The following is a 20608-nucleotide window of genomic DNA, read 5'->3' on the forward strand; positions in this document are numbered from 1 at the left end:
CATACATAAAAGCATAACCTACACAAAATTAATCACCATTTCATGACAATGTTTCCTATATATTTTGAATAAATCAAATAAGTTTAATTTGTTTTCCCATGACTTTCCAGTGGTCTTAACATTTCAAGAAGAAAAAATTTAGAGTTGTGTCTTTTTTTGTTGTTGTTGGCCTAGGCCAAGTTTGAACCTGCCAGTCTCAGTTCATATGGCCAGCGTTGTAACCTCCGCCCTATGGGTGCCAAGCCCCAGATTTAGAGTTTTTATTTTGGAAGGTTTGTCAAATATCAAAGGCCTAAAACATTTGTTTAAACAAAATTACAAGCCAAAAGATTTTAAAGGAGATACATAGTCAACTGGATCACATGTAAATTCTTTCACAAATTCTCTTTTATAAGCTTCATTTAACCTGCACACACCATCTACAAACATTCTAAACTTTCTTTAACTTTTCCCCTGCCTTTCACTTTCTTACACAATCATTCTGTTTCAGGACAAAATTTATCACACAAGATTCTTTCTTTACACAATGCCATTCTCCTTTGTCTACTTTCTCTTACTCTCAAAAACTTACTTCCCACAAAACAGGACCCCAGTTTACCATGAAGTCACCCATTCACTTGGCCAACCTGATAAGTAGAAGGTTTAAAAGGCAAGAATCTTATTTCTTTAACAAAGATTCAGTTTCTCTGACAATTTAAACAACCAAATTATTACATTTTATAAATGAGAGACATTTTATGAGATGTAACATTGATATAGGATTTTCCCACTCAGGGCTGGACAGGGAGCCCCCATTTTTCAGGCTCAGGTGAGCTCTGACATCAGACTCCCATTTCCAGGCACAAAACCTCTGAGCCCCAGCAAGGTCATGAACAAAGCCGAAACCTTTTGGATGGCTCCACCCTGACTAAGAAGCACACACCCTAATCCCCTCCACAGACAAAAACTGCAGCAAAGACCTAATAACCTTGTCCAAGATGAGGTGCTGCATTCATTCATTTGTAAAGGTATTTTTCCATCTACCAAGTTGGCCAAAATATCTCTCAGGGCCAATTATTTATCTCTAGACAAAGGACTTACACAGGAAACCTCCAATCTGGGCCTCCTCCCCTCTTCCAGAGGCTGTTTCACCTTGGAGATCTGTTGCTTATACGGATACAGCCTTGTCCAGCACGAGATTTACATTGTCTTCCCCAGATTTTCAAGGGCCATCCAGAGCTCACTGGACTGTCTAAACCGCAACACTTTTCAAGGCACTACCCCTCTGTCAATAGCTCTGGCACTCTCCACTCTCTCGGCATGTCCCTCAATCTAACAAAATGCCATTTTATCACTGATCTATGGCCCGTGGGCTTAATTCTCAAATTCTTGAGACCAAACACTCACTGAAGAAATTCCAGTAGCAAAACTACAACAACATTCTTTGTAATGTCTTTTTATTTTCTCCCAAGTCCCACATGGCCATGTGGCTGCCACCAAAGATAAAAAGCAGAAAACACAGAACTTCCAGTTTCTCTCAGAATAGCCAGGGGGCAAAGTTGGAGCAGGGAAGAAGGGCACACTCACACATCCCTTTCACCCCATGAACGGTGGGGCGGGGGAGCGCGAAACCACACCTATTGTTACCCATCTCAGTCATTCTCAAAGCACTCACATGCACACAATTCCAACTCACCTCTTAACCCTCTGGGTATGTGGCTGATGCCCTACCCACTGAGCTAGGGGGCTGCCTGCTGTGCATGTTTTTATCTCGACATCATGATGTATGCTGAAAACACCTTCACAGCAGAGTCTAACTTCTAACTTAAACAGGAGGTGTCCAAGCCTAGCACAGACTAAACACTCAGTAAAGAGATTTTTCAGGGCGGCGCCTGTGGCTCAAAGGAGTAGTGCCCCGACCCCATATGCAGAGTTGGAGGGTTCAAACCCAGCCCTGGCCAAAGCAAACAAACAAGCAAACGAACAGAAAAAAAAAAAAAAAACCCAGAGAGAGAGATTTAATTCCTTTAGTCAAAATTTGGGAAACAGGGTACTCAACGGCAAGGAGTGGCCCTGGAATATCGAGAGTAATAAAGTCATGGGCCCTGCAGTTGATAAAACGAAACGGGGGGGGGGGGGGGGAAAAGAGTGCCGTGGTGAAGAAACTGTTAACATTCTGGCCGCATTCAATCTCCTGTTAGATGGCAGTGCTGTCACTCAAGAACAGAGAGGTGGGGCCTGAGACCCTATCCAGTCAGGGATGATTGGACTGTCCAATCAAATGCACAGCCAGAAAGGAAGAGGCGGCTCCAGGATCCGCAGAGTTTGTCTCTTCCCCGAGATCAACTGATATCCCCTCTTCACCTATTGCAATTCCCGGACGATCCAGATGACTGGGCAACAACCTCTGTCACCCTGTGAGCTGCAGATACTCAGATCTGTAGGGACAACACCGGGCCCTCCCAGAAGCTGGGAAATGGTGAGTACTGGAGACTGGGCGTCCTGAGAGGGGGAGGGGCGTAGTTGATGCCAGGAATGGCTGCGGTGGGACCGGGCAATTTCACTTCAATTTTACCATCTTCAGAGTGAAGTTTGCCACTGGCACCCCTTGGCCCTCAGTCCCTGTGAGTAAAAGGTGGAGAGGGGCAGGCAGCGGGGACTCTGTTGCTGCGGCCCCTTCCGGGAGCATTAATCAGACCACCGCCCAGAGCTCTATTTGAGCAGCTGTGCCTGGAGCGCCCGTGTGTGGGGCTTGTTCACCGGAGGGGCTGTAGTCCCTGGGTCCCCCCAGTCTCTCCATTTTCCTTTTAAACGTGAACTTAGGGCCAGGCGCGGTGGCTCACGGTGTTGGTGAACAGAAAGAGGCTCTGTTGCCTGTTGTAGTTAAACACGGAGACAGGAAGATGATTCTTGAAAAGACTTCATTATCGGAAAGGCCAGCAATTTCGGAGAACAGCGGGAGCAATTTTTTTCTTTTAGAGACAAGAGTCTCACTTTGTGCTCTTCGGTAGAGCGCCGTGGCGTCACAGCTCACAGCAACCTCTAACTCCTGGGCTTAGGCGATTCTCTTGCCTCAGCCTCCCGAGTAGCTGGGACTACAGGCACCCACCACAATGCCCGACTATTTTTTGTTGCAGTTTGGCCGGGCCGGTTCGAACCGCCACCATCGGTATATGGGGTAGGCGCCCTACTCACTGAGCCACAGGCGCCTCCCCCAGAGTAATTTTTTAAATGTTGTTTTGTCTATGTAACAAATTTTAATAATTTATATAGTGGATAATTTTAAAAGTATACTAAAAATAGGCGGCGCCTGTGGCTCAGTGAATAGGGCGCCGGCCCCATTGCCGAGGGTGACGGGTTCAAACCCAGCCCCGGCCAAACTGCAACAAACAAATAGCAGGGCGTTGTGGCGGGCGCCTGTAGTCCCAGCTGCTCGGGAGACTGAGGCAAGAGAATCGCGTAAGCCCAAGAGTTGGAGGTTGCTGTGTGAGACTCTGTCTCCACAAAAAAAAAAAAAGTATACTAAAAATATATTTTACTTATCTGATTAACAGCATGTAGGCAAGTTAATTACATATAACAATTAAACCTGTGGTGCCTGTGGCTTAAAGGAGTAGGGCACGGGCCCCATATGCCAGAGGTGGCGGGTTCAAGCCCAACCCTGGCCAAAAAATGCAGAAAAACAAAACAAACAAAAAAATCAATTAAAAAACCAATCACAGACTTGCTGCCTGTGGCTCAAGTGGCTAAGGCGCCAGCCACATACACCAGAGCTGGCAGGTTCGAATCCAGCCTGAGCCTGCCAAACAATAATGATGGCTGCAACCAAATAATAGCCCGGCATTGTGGCAAATGCCTGTAGTCTCAGCTACTTGGGAGGCTGAGGCAGGAGAATCCTTGAGTCCAGGATTTGGAGGTTGCTGTGAGCTGTGATGGCACAGCACTCTACCCAGGGTGATAGCTTGAGGCTCTGTCTCAAAAAAAAAAAAAAAAATCACTGAAAATCATCAAAACAACATCATTAAACCTGCTATTAAGTTGTTCTCTAGTGAGTCATTACTTCCTTGTTTTTTATTTTTTTTTCAAGATTATTATTTTTATTCTCTATTTCTGGTTTAGCTTGTTTTTACTGACTTACTGTTCCTATGTTTTCAACTGCATTCTCAGTTCAGGAATAGCTAAGAAAGGTTGTGGGTGTGTCTGCGTCTACCACATTCTCTACTTTTATTTATTTTATTTTCATATCTATTAAATTGATTTCAAATGGAAATATTTGTATGGTTAAATTGACATGAGGGCTGTACTGATTTTGTTTTCTGAAATTTGTGAAAATGGGGTACATTATGAATGGCATATTTGGTATATATATTTGACAATAACTTAAGGTTTGGATTTAGGTAATTATGACAATTTGTTAGGAAGTGTTGGATATTCTGATAAATCTTGTTCGTTGTTTTATTTGGACTATATCTTTTATACATTTAACTTGTTTTTAATGGGTTGGTAACTGTTGATAAATTGAAGCAGTATACATTTTTTAACTTTTTACATCTGTGATTGTGTTTTAATAATTAATGGCTGCTTGATTTTTTTTTTTTAGGATAGCTTCTCGAACTTGCTTTAATTGAATGCTCAGTGCGTTTACTGCTTGAGAAGTTGTATTAAGGGTCTTGACGATGGCATGGACAATGGACTAATTTTCAGATTGAGTCCAATAGTTAGTGTTGATATGACACAAATGGCTAAAGTGGTGTATTTATCAGGGTTAAAAACGTGTAGTTGGCTATGATAGTTTTCAGGGAGTGTAATATCTTAAATTACTTTAGACCGGTTGGACTTACATTTTTGTACCCAGGGTAGAAAAGGGTTTAATCTTAGTGAAGAAGTTTTCCCTGTGTTGTAGCAGGGATGTATGAAAAGTCTTGGGTGCCTCATAATAACTATCTTCCAGGTACCTTGGTGTGTCTATTGGCATAAGGTACAAAGGCAGTTAAGTTACATTTAAGTAAGGAATTATTAAGGATGGTATATCAGAATGGGTACCTTTTTTTTTTTTTTTTTTTTTTTTTGTAGAGACAAGAGTTTCACTTTATTGCCCTCAGTAGAGTGCCGTGGTGTCACACAGCTCACAGCAACCTCCAACTCCTGGGCTTAGGCGATTCTCCTGCCTCAGCCTCCGGAGTAGCTGGGACTACAGGCGCCCGCCACAACGCCCGGCTATTTTTTTGTTGCAGTTTGGCCGGGGTGGGGTTTGAATCCACCACCCTCGGTATATGGGGCCGGCGCCCTACTCACTGAGCCACAGGCGCCACCCCAGCATGGGTACCTTTTAAACTTAATATATTTATGACTCTTAGTTACACTTTTCAGTTATATGGCAAATAATATCCTTTTTTCTTGACAGTAGTGATTGTTTTATAAGTATAAATATCAGAGTGGGGGATAATCTTGTGGATATATGGGAAATGTATGACATTTCTCATAAGTTCTAGCGGGTGCACATCTCCATTAGACATGAAGGAAATGCCTGTTTTACATGATGACTTCTAGTAAGACAGAAGTTAGACATATATATATATATTGAGACAGAGTTTAACTATGTCAACCTTGGTAGGGTGCTGTGGCCTCACAGCTCACAGCAAACTCAAACTCTTGGGCTTAAGCAATTCTCTTGCCTCAGTCTCTCACGTAGCTGGGACTACAGGCACCCGCCACAAAGCCCGGGTCTTTTCTTGTTGTAGTTGTGATTGTTGTTTAGGTGGCCCCTGCAGGCTTGAACCCTCCAGCCTCCGTGAATGTTGCTGGTGCCATAACCACTGTTCTACAGGCACTGAGCCAGAAATCAGACATATTTATGACATTTTGGACTAAATCAATCTCTACATTTTTATTTCATCAAAATTGGATGAGGTCGTGGGTGAGAACACAACCGTGCGTAGTCTCAAGAGGAAGATGAGTGGGGATTGTATTTCTTCATTCCATCTTGTTACTGCCTTCAGGAGAGGCCATCTACTGTTTGTGGGCCAAAGCTGCTTCTAGGGTGAGGTACAGCTTGAATGGAGTGTGGTGGGCCCAGGCTTCTAGTCTGCGAGTTTCACTGCCGTGGTGTCCCCAGCAGAACATCTTCTGGACTAGTCTACTTTTCTTTCAGCTGTTTTTCTCAGGCCTGTCTTTCCAGGGTTTGAGCTGGACTTGGTTACTAGGATAAAAGGGACATAAATTTTCTGTAGGGATTGACTGGGGTCTGGGAAGAGAACTTGTGAATAAGGGATACCACTTGCTGCATTTGTTGTACATACTTTTTTAATTTATGATTATATTCGGCTTACCTGGGCATTTGAATTGAGACTGCCTGGAAGGGTTTCTTATAAATAACTTTGTAAAGGTTTGATATGAGCCTGCTTTTTAGGTGCAATGTTTATTCACAGTAATTAGTGGGGCAATAATAATCCATTAATGTAAATGGATCTCTTGGCGTAGTTGGGCAATATATTTTTTAGTGTGTGGTTTATTTTCTTTTTATATTTTCCAGATGATTAAAGTCTACAGCCTACATGCAATTTCTAGTGAATTTTGAAAAGTTTGCTTACCTGGGGTGTAACTTCTGCCATAAAAGACAGACCATTATTACTTTGAAGGCTTCTGGGGAGCTCATAATAGGGGATAATGCTTTTCAGAAGGACATTTATTACTTCCGTAGTTTTCTTTGTTTGCACGGGAAAAGCTTTTGCTTATCTTTTTTCTTTTCTTTTCTCTTTTTTTTTTTGGGGGGGCGGGGGTACAGAGCCTCAAGCTGTTGCCCTGGGTATTGTGCTGTGGCATCACAGCTCACAGCAACCTTCAACTCCTGGACTTAAGCGATTCTCTTGCCTCAGCCTCCCAAGTAGCTGGGATTACAGACGTCTGCCATAATGCCTGGCTATTTGTTTGGTTGTAGTTGTCATTTTTTTTGGCAGGCCTAGGCTGTATTTGAACCCACCAGCTCAGTTGTATGTGGCTGGCACCTTAGCTGCTTGACCTATAGGCACCGAGCCTGCTTATCTTTTTTTTTTCTTTTTAGAGACAGAGTCTCAGTTTTTCGCCCTCGGTGGAGTGTGGTGGCAGCATGACTCACAGCAACCTCCAACTCTAGGGCTTATCTTGCCTCAGCCTCCCAAGTAGCTGGGACTACAGGCGTCCACCACAATGCTCAGCTATTTTCTTGTTGTAACTGTCATTGTCGTTTAGCTGGCCCAGGCTGGGCTTGAACCTTCCAGCCTCAGTGCATGTGTCTGGTGCCATAACCACAGTGCTATGGGTGCTAAGCCTTTTTTTTCTATTTTTTAATAGGCTACCTTGTCTAGGCTCTAGGTGAAAAGCAAGAAACTTCACTTTCTGCATACACATTTGATCTTTTTCATACCCAATAACCCCATTTACCTAATGGTTCAGTGTTATGTTGTTTAGGCATTGCGGAAAGTCCAGACCAGTGATAACAATTCATTTCAAAGCATTTTCAAGGGCATTTTAAGTTCACACATAGCTAAAAAAGATGGGGTGTCTGTCTCTACCACAATGCCTGTAATCCTAGCACTCTGGGAGGCCGAGGTGTGTGGATTGCTTGGGCTCAGAAGTTGGAGACCAGCCTGAGTAAGAGGAAAACCATCTCTAGTTAAGAATAGAAAAATTAGTGGGAGGTCATGGAGGACACCTGTAATCCAAACTGTTTGGGAGGCTAAGAGAGGACAATTGCTTGAACCCAGGAGTTTGAAATTGCTGGGAGCTATGGCACCCATGGCACTCTAACCAGGCAACAGAGTGACACTCTGTCTCCCCCCCCAAATAAAAAGAAAATTTGCTACTAATTTTTTCTGTTTTTAGGAGAGAGAGTGTCCTGTCTTTGCAAGTTTGAGAACCTCTCCCTGTCTCTGCATACTGGCTAACGGTGACAGTCAGCCAGACCATGTTCCTTCAATAACAGTCTCTCTCACTAATGCAGAGGCCAAGGGAAAACCTTCCACTTAATTCTTTGAAGGTTTCCTGGATACCAACTCACACATGGCAAATTAATAAGAGAAAAGGCATACAAAATTTTTAATGTACTATATATGAGGGGAAATCATAGGGCGATTATCCCAACCTCCCACTAGGGCTGGTCTCCAACTTGTGAGCTCAATCAGTGTGCTCCCCTTGACCTCCCAGAGTGCTGGGAGTACAGGCATGAGCAGCTGCACCTGGCTGATGATTGAAATTTCTAATAAAAATGAAAAATAATGATGCAGAAGTCATTTATTTTTCTTCTCTTTCAAACAATACCCATTGATTTTAGAATCACCATTCCAAGTCCATTAAATTCCAGTTCATGAAGATGAACCCAAGCCTGAATATTAAGTCTCTTAAAACCTCGTCTTGCTCCCCTCACCACAGGAATAAAGGTGGACTCTCTAAAATGTCTGTGTAACAAACAAACAGCAATTCATGGATTCTCAGCCATAAGTTGTAGTTTGGAGATTCCAAGGTAGGTTGAGTTGGGGGGTGATTGAAAGGAAAGCTCTCACAAGGTACATAAAAAAGCAAACTTGGCCAGGCATGGTGGCTCAGGCCTATAATCCCAGCATTCTGGAAGGCTGAGTTGGGTGGATCATTTTAGCTCAGGAGTTGGAGACCAGCCTGAACCAGAGGGAGACTCAGTCTCTAAAAAAAAAAAAAAAAAAAAAAAATAGTTGTTCATAGTGGCAATGGCAGGCGCCTGTAGTCCCATTTACTTGGGAGGCTGAAGCAAGAGGATCCCATGAGCTCAAGAGTTTGAGGTTGCTGTGAACTGTGACACCATGACACTTTATTGAGGGTGACAAAAGTGAAACTCTTTCTCAAAAAAAGGTGACACAAAACCAAATTCAAGAACTGGTTGGTTACAATTATGCATTTACCTTCTTTGGACTATCTAGGTGAAAATCTCCTGGTTTAGTAATCAGAAGAGAATTGGCAGTTTGTGATTGGTTAAGCCTCAACTTTGTTTCCTGCTAAGTTAATGTTGGGGAGCAGAAAATAATTCTTCCAGAAATGGTAGTTTAAGCATTGTGAGTGCTTTTGAAAATGGAAAGATTTTTGGAAATAAGCCTGAATATTAATTAACTCCCTTATAACCTAGTCTTTCTCCCCTCCCCACAAGAGGAGGGATTGAGAGGTTAAGGACCTGAAGATGAAAGATTATGCTTTGGTGTGAGATGAAAGGACAATGGAGGCCCAGTGTATGTGGTCAACATGGCTTTTATTCCACCTGGATGCAGGTGGGGTGAAGTCAGGAAAGGAATTCCACACGTGGTTTATGGTGATGGGCATTTAAAGGATCAGGAGGGCAGCAATTGGCAGCATTCCTATTTCCTGGGAGGGACAAAGGATCAGGAGGGCAGCAATTGGCAGCATTCCTATTTCCTGGGAGGGACTTGGGTCAGTCCCACCTGGCTGGGGCAGGTGTATTTGGGCGGGTACATCTGATTCTATCAGGGATGGACTGTCTAAAATGTCCTTATTTACAAAGAAAGTGTCTTCCCAAAATAAAAACAGTTGCCTTCTATTGTTTTCCTATTACTTCCTTATCTGCTGCAGTTCGAAAATCCACCCGCTCTTGGAGAATGGCTTTTTCCTCAGCATAATTTCTGCCTCTCAGCTTCATTCAGATTTGTCTTTCAAGAAAATGGTCTGTATTCCCATGTCTTTCTTCTGTTATGAAAAAGTATTTAAGCATCTGTACTCCAGTGGGAGGTTGGGGTAATCTCTCTACGATTCCCCACATATGTAGTACATTAATAAGTTTGTATGCTTTTCTATTATTAATTTTCCATGTGTGAGTCCGTATCCTGGAAACCTTCAAAGAATTAAGTGGAGGGTTTTCCCTTGGCCTCTGCATTAGTGAGAGAGACTGTTATAGGAGGAAGAGGGTCCGGCTGCCTGTCACTGTTAGCCAGTATGCAGAGACAGGGAGAGGTTCTCAAACTTTGTCAGAAGTCCAGTGATTCTGGAGAACAGTGAGAATAGCCTCTCCAAGACTGTTCTCGTCTAAGATTTCCAAAATTAGAGATTTATGCATAATGGTTCACAGCAGAGGGCACATTAACTAACTTTCAATAATAAACAGCACACAACTAGTGAACAATCTCTAACATTTCCAATTCAAAGTTAAATCTTTAAATCCTCCCAAAGCAAAGACCACAATAACCCTTATTTAAAATAAGAAACTGCACAACTCAGTGACAATCACTGACATTTTTAATTCAAAAGTTAATTTCCCAAAGATTCAAGATGGGCATCTTCAGGGTGGGAGCTACATTTACAAAAGAATAAGCATGGGAGACAGGTGGGAAGGTCTTGTAGGACCTAAACCACCAGACCAGCTGTGTCATGTAGGCCCTGGCCTGGCTGACTCCATCGTCTTCTCACTACAGGTGATTTCAAGTGGTGTGGAAAAGCTCAGTTGCTCAGTTCATCCTACACACAGTGTGAGTAAAGACTTTCTTTAGGTCCAGATTAGGCTATAAATGTGTGGGTTTATTTTATATTAGAGAGTGGCTGGAAGCCATGAGAGAGAGCAGGGAGTGAGTAAAGGGAATATAGTGAGAGAGGAGAGCCAGGAAGGGTGAGGTCTAGGAGAACAAGTCTTTTCAAGAAGAGGGCAAGGATATACCTGCAGGGTCCTCTCCCTGGTGACTCAGCTCTTAGGAATTTGTAGAGTTACCTTCCTGGAACTTAGAAATTTGCACTTCTGTGAAATCCTATAGTTCTTTGGGGGCTGGAATAGCATCTCCCATTTGATTCAAACTGGCCAATGAAAAAGGTACCTATGAGTTGCAACTTTTTGACTGTAGATAAAAAGGGAAAGACCAAGCCAGTTGGGGAGCACGGCCATTTGGAATTCTTCTATGCCTTAAGCTCCAGGCCCGTGAATGAAGCCCTTCCTCTTATAAACATGGTGTTTGGGTGCTCTTTCTGTCCATTGGGCCTCGTCTTCCTGCAACAATAGCAGTGTGTTTTGTTGCAGTTTGCTTTTTGTTTTTTTGTTGCAGTTTGGGCAGGGCCAGACTCAAACCCGGCACCCTTGGTACATGGGGCTGGCGCCCTACTCACTGAGCCACATGTACCGCCCTGATTTGTTGGGTTGTTTAATGGTTCTTGAAAAGAGAAAATCTACTGAGGTGAGGGAGCTGGAGGCAAGAGAAAGGAGGCAGGCTGAGAGATTTTACTGAAATACTATGAATTTATATGCATATATATGTCTATATATATGTACACACACTTGTGGAGAATTGAAAATGATAACATATATTCAGAGGGGCCGAGTGCCAAGGCTCATGTCTGTGATCCCTGCACTGTGGGAGGCTGAGGTGGATGGATTGCTTGAGCTCAGGAGTTGGAGATCAGCCTGAGTAAGAGCAAGATCCTGTCTCTACTGAGAATAGATAAGTTAGCATGGTATTGTGGTGGTGGTGGGCCTGTAGTCCCAGCCATTGGGAGGCTGAGGCATGAGGATTGCTTGAGCCCAGGATTTAGAGGTTGCTGTGAGCTATGACATTCCTGCACTCTGGGTTAATGGAGCGAGACACTGGCTGCAAAATATATATTTAAACCCTAAAAATATTTATCATCCTTTTATTTTTGCAACTCTACTTTTTTTTTTATAAATTTCAGATTAATATGAGTGTAGAAATGATTAGCTAATATTGTTTGTGTTTGTGAGGTGAATCTCCCTTAGGTTCCCTTAGGAGAGCACACCAATCTCCCTCTCACCTCCCCTCTAATTTTTTTTTTTTTTTTTTTTTGTAGAGACAGAGTCCTACCTCATGGCCCTCGGTAGAGTGCCATGGCCTCACACAGCTCACAGCAACCTCCAACTCCTGGGCTTAAGGTGCTTCTCTTGCCTTAGCCTCTCGAGCAGCTGGGACTACAGGCACCCGCCACAACGCCTGGCTATTTTTTGGTTGCAGTTTGCCCGGGGCTGGGTTTGAACCTGCCACCCTTGGTATTTGGGGCCGGCGCCCTATGGGGCCGGAGCCCTACCGACTGAGCCACAGGCGCCGCCCTTTTTTTTCTTTTTTTTTTTTTTTGAGACAGAGTCTCACTTGGTCACCCTGGGTAGATTGCCGTGGCATCTTAGGTCACAGCCACCTCAAATTCTTGGGTTCAAGCGATCCTCTTGCCTCAGCCTCCCAAGTAGCTGAGATTACAGGCGCCGGCCACAAAGCCCAGCAATTTAGAATTTTTTTTTTCACGACAGTGTCTTGCTCCTGCTCCTGCTCAGGCTGGTTTTGAACTCCTAAGTTCAGGCAGCCCACCCGTTTCGGCATCCCAAGTGCTGGGATTATAGGTGTGAGTCACCACTCCTGCCCATCCCCTCTAATTTTTGTATTATTTCACTGTAAAGACCAACCATTCTTGCAATTAGTAATTTATAACATAAATTTGAGTTGGATTTTGGTTTTCTAACTTAGGAACTAAAAGCTCTAGAACCCTTTTAGCCTAATTCCGTCTTGTATATTTTAATAGTCAATAGGGAGACTAGCATTTCCCCCACATTTTCCAAAAGTGTGGCACACTGAGTCTAAATGCACCACTTTTGTTTCCTCGGCCTAACTGTTCTACATTGTTAGGCCTAGACTAAGGTGGAAAAATTCCATTTAATTCCTGACAAATGTCTGGGCCACAGTCCCTCGACAAAATGGAGTAAGTCTGGTTCACTTCCAAGATAGATGGAAAAGTACTCACTGACTTCTTGGTTGACTAAACTACCTGAAAAATGGACTGTGAGGTACCAAATGTCCTTGGACTTATCTTTAAGAAATACCAGGTGGATGGTCTTGCTCATGACTCAGTGGGTAGGGTGCCAGCCACATGCACCCAGGCTGGCAGTTTTGAACCCTGCCTGGGCCAGCTAAACTACAATGACAACTGCAACAACAAAACCAAAAAAAAAAGCTGGTCATTGTCGTGGGCACCTGTAAGTCCTAGCTACTTGGGAGGCTGAGGCAAGAAACTCGCTTGAGCCCAGCAGTTCGAGATTGCTGTGAGCTATGAAGGCACTTCACTCTATCAAGGATGAAAAAGTGAGACTCTATCTCAACCAAAAATAAAAACCCTGCAACACAGTTCAGACTTGATATGCATTGAAAGCTAGGGTGCAGTTTCTCCTGGGAGGGTGACCATTGAGCAATTCTGTGAGCAGTCTGAGGGTGAGGGTGGGAGGATGTCTCAAGGGATAGATAGGGTGACCATACTTGACTGAGGCATATCTGGATTTCAGTTACCAGTGAACCTTGAAAAGCTTTGTTTCTTTATTTCAGCTTTAATTTTTCATTAAGTGTAAAATGCAATATATCAGGCTCGGCACCTGTAGCTCAAGCAGCAAAGGCACCAGCCACATACACCAGAGCTGGCAAGTTCGAATCCAGCCTGAGTCTGTCAAAAAACAATGACAGCTACAACCAAAAAATAGCTGGGTGTTGTGGCAGGCACCTGTAGTCCCAGCTACTTGGGAGGCTGAGGCAAGAGAATCACTTAGGCCCAAGAGTTTGAGGTTGCTGTGAGCTGTGATGCCACATCACTATACCGAGGGTGACAGCTTGAGCCTCTGTCTCAAAAAGAAAAAAAAAAAAAGAAGAAAGAAAACAAAAATGCAATATATGAATAGAACTTAAAAAATCAGAAAATTTTCTTGAAAATGCAAGACAGAACTGGAGTTCAGGAAAGGGAATTAAATATGTAGTGATATTATTCCATTTCATTAAAGAAATTGTTTTTATCTTTTTTTCTTTGAGTGGGTATACTGAGGGAGCTAAGTAAATTTCACCCCAAAATATGATTCCTTGGTATAAAGACAAGACTCGCCTGAGCGACAGTGAGACCCCGACTCGTGAAAAAAATGGAAAAACCCAGCCGGGCGCGGTGGCTCACGCCTGTAATCCCAGCGGCATCTGGAGGCTGAGGCAGCTGGGTGCCCGCAGCCCGAGTCTGAGGTTGCGGTGAGCTACCACACCCACTGCACTCTGCTCAGGGGCATAGGGTGGGACCCTGTCTCAACAACAAAAAAAAAAGAATATTTTCAGGGGTGGTGCCTGTGACTCAATGGAGTAGGGTGCTGGCCCCATATGCTAGAGGTGGTGGGTTCAAACCCAGCCCCAGGCAAAAACTGCAAAAAAAAAAAATATATATATATATATATATAAAATGTATTTATATATATATTTTTTTTCAGTCAAAAGGCCATTTTTGATGAGAAAGCACTTGCTTTTTCTCTCTAAAACCTGAGTAACCTGATTTAGAATCAGAAAACGGGCTATTGGAATCCTTCTCACATAGACCTGGCCCTAAGGTCATTTGAAGTTCAAGATGTGTCTCTCAGTCTGTTTCCACCCATCAACACACATTGCCCCTAGCAACCAAATGCTGCACCTATACTTCACCCCACTCTTCCCCTCCCTTCTAAAAGGCATCTTTAACAGCCACCAAGTATCACTGAGACTTTGGGAAGTCATTCTTGTGGTTCCCCCCATGGGTATGGTATTTCGAAATAAACCATTCTCTTATTACTCTATCGTAACTATTAGTTGATCTTTTTCAGTGAAGCAACCTAAGGGAAAAGGTTCAGTAGTAAGGTTTTGAGATATGTCACTGTCTGAGGATGATTTCAAATGGAAGCCCAGGGCTTAGTTTTGTAATGATATCAAGAAGAAGAAAAAAAAAAAGTGTGGATTGCATCATGGCTGCATATAAATTTCCACGTGAAAGTGTGGTAGATCAATTGGTGAATTGTGAATATTCCCAAATATCAGTTCCTCTCTTACACAGACTGGACAATCTGTGACAGTAGGTAACTTTGTTCTGTTTTGTATCATCTGGAAGTTGGAATTTAATGCTAAAGTCTATGGAAGGGGACTTGTAAACCTGCAGAGATGGTCTCAGATGATTGTTTACTAAACGATTTGTTTTCATGGAATTAAAAATTAAATGACATCAGTATTGTCTCACAAATAGGTAATTTTGCTTTTTTTTTATGTTTTGGCTGGGGCCAGGTTTGAACCCACCATCCCTGGTATATGGGGCTGGAGCCCTGTTCCTTGAACCACAGGCACCACCCAGTAATTTTGCTTTTCATGTTGACATAAGATATGAAAAGTGCCTTACAATTTTCTTCTATCATATAAACATCTACACTGAGTTTGCAGAATTTTGGTGGATTTCTCAAACACTTAATATTTTCTCATCTACAAGTGAACAAACTTCACTGGGAACCAAAGGTCTGAATCTAGCGACTAACTAAGACAAGGTCGTTCTTGTTGCTCCAAAAGATGATCATTGAGGGCCCAGGGATTCTTCTCTGAAAGTTTTCAGGCTGTTCACTCTGGGTATGGAAGAGCCCTTTGTAGGGACAGATGGGTAGAGCCCTGAAAGCTGGGGACCCACAAGCTGATGTGGTTGATGGAAGTGGAGGGTGATGATACGTGCTTTCTGAGGTGTAGGTGGTATTGTTCTAGTGGTGTTTCTAGACATTGTGCAATAGAATAAAATTGAAATTCGGTCTCATTGTCCAATAAAATGAATTCTTTATTATTGTAGGAAGTATTGCTTGGGGAAAGCATGAAGTATAAATGATCTGCAACCATCACACACAAGGGCTTTCTTTGACAGAGAGGAGCACACAAGTGTAGAAAGAAGGTGTGAGATGAGGGCAGAATGGAGGGTGGGGAAACAATCTGCCAGGTCAGGAGATGTTTCATCCTTCAGTAAGACACTTCTTAGGAGGAGCATTAAAAGGGGCTAGATATTGAAGTCAGACTTCGAATTGGTCAAAGGTCAACTTCTGGGGGAAGAATAACTTCAGCAAAATTTGAAGAAGTATTTTGTTCTGACTGGTGAAGAAAAGAACTGTTCAGGTAATTGATTATGAGCAAGAAATGGGAATTTGCGGAGATTGTGCCTGGCCTTGTCATAGGTAAAATAGAGAGTATCACCTAAGTCACCATGGGAAGTTTTGTTTTTTGCAATGAACTGCTCTTGAGAACACAGAGCTTGGAAAATTTTTGTAATCAGAGCTCCTTCCCAGGTTGAATTACTCACCCCAATCTCTCTCACCATTATCTTCAGGTGCCATACATGTTTTCTTTCTGTTTTTGTCTTTTGTCTTCTTTTATTATTTTTTCTTTATGAGACAGAGTCTCACTCTGTCACCCTGGGTTTTACTATTTTAAGTTGCACACAAACTTTATGGACACCCTGTATAACCAGTGGTGCTGTCAGGTCTTATTGAGGACTAATTATGGTGATTTAATTCATCTTTGCAATCTCTTAGGTTGTTTGAGATGAGCATCACCTTCTGGTTTAATATGACAGTTCTTTTTCTGTCTACAATTATAGTGGGTTCTTCTGGAGTTTGAAATGACTCTGATTTTAATTATATGGTATTTTTGCACACCATCCAGAATTACCAGATATGACAAACATAGATGATGCCGAGGCAGGCGCGGTGACTCACGCCTGTAATCCTACACTTTGGGGGGCTGAGCCAGGTGGATTGCCTGAGCTCACGGGTTCAAGACTAGCCTCAGCCAGAGCGAGGCCCCATCTCTAAAAATAGTTGGGCATTGTGGTGGGTGCCCATAGTCCCAGCTACTTGGGAGGCTGAGGGAAGAGAATTGCTTTGAGCCCAAGTGTTTGAGGTTACTATGAGCTATGAGGACGCAACACCACACTGAGGGCAACAAAGTGAGACTCTGTCTCCTCAAAAAAAAAAAAAAAAAAAAAAGAAAAGAAAAGAAAAAGATGATACCCACTGAGTGGGTATACTCCAGAGGTCATTGTCCATCTCAACCTTCTAGTCACAATGCATGATTGTAGAGCAAAGTGCATTTTGTCCCAAGTAACGAAGCTATAATGGTTTCTGCCAATTTCCAATCTCCCTTCTTGAGCAATTATAGTACATGGTGTCCCTAAAATTGGCCCTACAGTCACCATAAGGGGAAATCATAGCTCTATGTACTTTTCTTTTCTTTTTTAAGCAGTACAGTGATACAAGGAAGTTTATTTAATTCATACAAGTAATTTAACAGATCTATACAGTAAAAAGCTAGCCTGACCTAAGAGAAAAAAGAAAAGATCCTTACATTGCTAGCAAATACCTTCTACTTCCCCAAAATCATCTGCAATCACTTGCTAGGAAAAAAATTCCATAACCATGCAGGTCACACATATTTTAAAATGCTATTTATATTGACTTTTTTCCAAAATGAGCAAAACAGTGCAACCTTTTACTATTTTGTACATTTGAAAATTTCACTTATATTAAAGTTCCTTCCGACCCCAATCCATCCCATTACCAAACAGAAATGAGATAAGGGGTGAGAAATAGATCCTTGATTGCTTCTCATTTTCCTTATTTTTCCTTGGAATAAACCAAGAATTTATTAAAGATTTTTATAAGTCATAAGCATAACAAAAGCCTCAATTTTTTTCTTCAAATAAAAAAATGAAGTAAATAGGCATTCAAATGTCCGTAACCTAACAGGCTCGGATACACCTTTAAGACAGAGAAGTGTTAGAACAGAAAAGAAGCTTCCCAAGAAGCACTCATTTTGAAAATAAACTATAGGTTAAATAATTACTATATAGATTACAGTGGGCAAAGGCAGAATTAATTTTTCCTTCTCTCATAAACCTTGTAAGGCTAGTGTACAGTGGCTTACAAATGTCAGATAATGGACTATAAATCATCCACCATATTGATCCATCATGTTTATTCAATTTTTCATTACATTAGACATTTTTAATAGGAGTAGAAAAATTAACAACCATTTCATTTTTTTCTCTCCTCATATTCTAGCCACCTGCACCAGTTGTAATAGATGATACAGATTTCTGCTGAAATTTGTAAAATATTCTAAGAGCTGCCACAGTCCCAAGCACTAGAGAAAACTGCCATCCACAAATAAAACTACCAAAGTAAATGTAAATACAGTGTGGTTCTAATTTTTTTTCTTATAGTCTCAGACAATCCTAAGTAACTTTACAAATACCTTATTTTAAAAAGCAATTTATAAACCTACCAAAACTATTCAAAATATTTAAATGCAGAGCTCTCAAATGTCCTTCAATCAGGCCAGAAATCATTAAAAGAAAAAAAAATATTCTAAGAGCTGCCACAGTTCCAAGTACTAGAGAAAACTGCCATCCACAAATAAAACTACCAAAGTAAATGTAAATACAGTGCGGTTCTGATTTTTTTTTCATACAATCTCAGACAACCCTAAGTAACTTTTAAAATGCCTTATTTTAAAAAGCAATTTAAAAACCACCAAAACTATTTAAAATATTTAAATGCAGAGCTCTCAAGTGCAATGTTTAAGTTTAAGACAACCAAAAAAGCCCCATGTAACTTTTTTTAATATAATCATTTACTCAAAAATACTGTAAATAGGAATGGTTATAACACAGGAAGCAAAAATAAGCTTGCAAGTGAAATTTCTAGAAGCTCATGAAAACAATACCATCCCATATTGCAGATGCAAAAGGAAAAACAGTTCTAATGGGGGTAAGAGTACTCTGGTCATCTTCATTTGTTTGGTCTTGCAAGGTGTTAACTATTTTCACTTCCAATATCATAAAGTTAATCCACAGGAGGATCTGGTGGGTCTTGCCCATTGTTAGCACTGGTTGGCTTTCCAGATAGGTTGGATCCTCTTAGATTAGGAGGTCTCAGTAAGAATCAGATCACTGCAATAACCATCCAGGCCATCAAGATCATAGTAACACTGATGCCATTATCACCAGAGGGTCCTGGCAATTCCTGAAGACATTCCGTGTCTGTGCAATAGACTGGGACTGCCGCAACAGATCGATCAGCCTTCTCATTGCATGTTCATGAGAGCAAACACATTCACAGGGATCATATCCACCTTCTGCCATGATTACCCGGCTTGATTTTACCTGACTGTTTAAATCCGCTCAGACAACAACCGATGGGGCGGGAGGGTAGGGGCCGCGACCAAGTCTGGGCAGAAAGACCTCCTGGAGCTCCGGAGCACTGAGGCTGCTCCGCAGTTACCGCCACCGCTTAGGGCCGTCAGCTTCCTTCCCCCTCCCCTGTCTTGACTCAATTCTATGTACTTTTATTTTCAATGACATTTTTTCTTTTTAGAGACAGAGTATCACTTTGTCGCCCTGGGTAACGTGCCATGGCATCACAGCTCACAGCAACCTCCAGCTCTTTGGCTTAGGTGATTTTCTTGCCTCAGCTTCCCAAGTAGCTGGGAATACAGGCGCCGGCCACAACCCCCGGCTATTTTTTGTTGTAGTTTGGCTGGGGCCGGGTTTGAACCCCCACCCTTGGTATATGGGGCCGGTGCCCTACTCACTGAGCCACAGGCAACGCACTATTTACAACAAAATTTTATAAAACATTTACTAACTATTCTATGCATTGCCATCTCTTTGTAAAAGTTTGTAATGAGCATTTAGTAAAGGTATATTTAGCTACAATTTTCAATTTTTTGTATGTATGGTGACTTTGGGGATAACCTGTAGAGTTTTACAAACTACTTTTACAGGGCAGCAATCAGCCATTACTGTCTCTGTCTTTCAATTATCATGATATCTTTAGACCTAAAACTGTCCCAGAGACTCTGAGGCCAGAAGCTCAACCTGGGTGACAGATGTGCATCAAGTATACCTGAGACTATCCTCATTCCTATTTTTGTGTTTCCGTAACTCTCATGCATGTACACAGGGCACTGGCTGCACCCCTGGATATGCCAGTCCCAAATCTGCGGGTCTAAATTCTGAGTCCCCAAATCGGCGGGTCCAAATTCTGAGTCCAGGTCCTTAGAGAAGGCTGCCTTCTCTCACCTTTGGAGAATTTAAAGTGCCAGCAAACTATGCCATGCATCAAGATTGTGATCGGTGGTCTTCTTTGCACCAGAGATATTTGTGTTGTAACAAAGTTTGGGCAGAGGGGACTCTGTGCTGTGTTTGCTTTCTCCACCTGAGTGCTGCTACAGTCTAAAAGGAGGAGCAGCAGCAACAGGGGGAATTGTTAAACAAGCCACTTCATAGACTCACTCAAAACCTGCAAAATTTTAACTGAACCCGAGATTGACTATTCCTTCATGGAAAGTCATAGTCACAATGCAAGAACTGGTGGAAGAAAAAGCAGTTTATTCAACAGCAACATGAGGAGATGGCTGACTAATGTTGGAAAGACCACCTGATGGTCCTCAGCTGGCCAGAGATGGTGAAAGGGATAAGGAGCTTAGGAAACTGTGTGTAAGAGCTTTTTAGGTGTAGGTCTAGATGTCTCATTGAAACGGTTTTGGCAGTCTAGCTGATATGAGCTAGAACAAAACTGAAATGGGGATTAACTGCTCCCTATTTTCCATCCTTACCTTAATTCCTATGGAGGGCTCGACACCAGTAGCACAGTGGTTATGGCGCCAGTTACATGCACTGAGGCTGGCAGTTTCAACCCAGTCCGGGCCAGCAAAACAACAATGACAACTGCAACAAAAAATAGCATTCTTGTGGGTGCTTGTAGTCTCGGCTACTTGGGATGCTGAGGCAAGAGAATCACTGTAGTCCCAGAGTTGGAGGTTGCTGTGATCTGTGATGCCAT

The 20608-nt window shown here is 42.5% G+C and overlaps 1 protein-coding gene and 1 pseudogene across 1 annotated transcript in view; one reads left to right on the forward strand and one right to left on the reverse strand.

The window, feature by feature from the left end:
- The first annotated feature begins 2308 nt into the window (after positions 1–2308).
- Positions 2309–20608, forward strand: part of LOC128572812 (zinc finger protein 493-like) — a 58090-nt gene continuing 39790 nt past the window's right edge. The window contains exon 1 of the mRNA XM_053572922.1: positions 2309–2458. Within this exon, the coding sequence (XP_053428897.1) occupies positions 2369–2458 (90 nt within the window). The 5' untranslated portion in view covers positions 2309–2368. The remainder of the gene's footprint in view (positions 2459–20608) is intronic.
- On the reverse strand, positions 18486–18931 carry LOC128572826 (small integral membrane protein 14-like; annotated as a pseudogene).

The sequence above is a fragment of the Nycticebus coucang genome, chromosome 20 (genome assembly GCF_027406575.1).
Source record: "Nycticebus coucang isolate mNycCou1 chromosome 20, mNycCou1.pri, whole genome shotgun sequence".
NCBI lineage: Eukaryota > Metazoa > Chordata > Mammalia > Primates > Lorisidae > Nycticebus > Nycticebus coucang.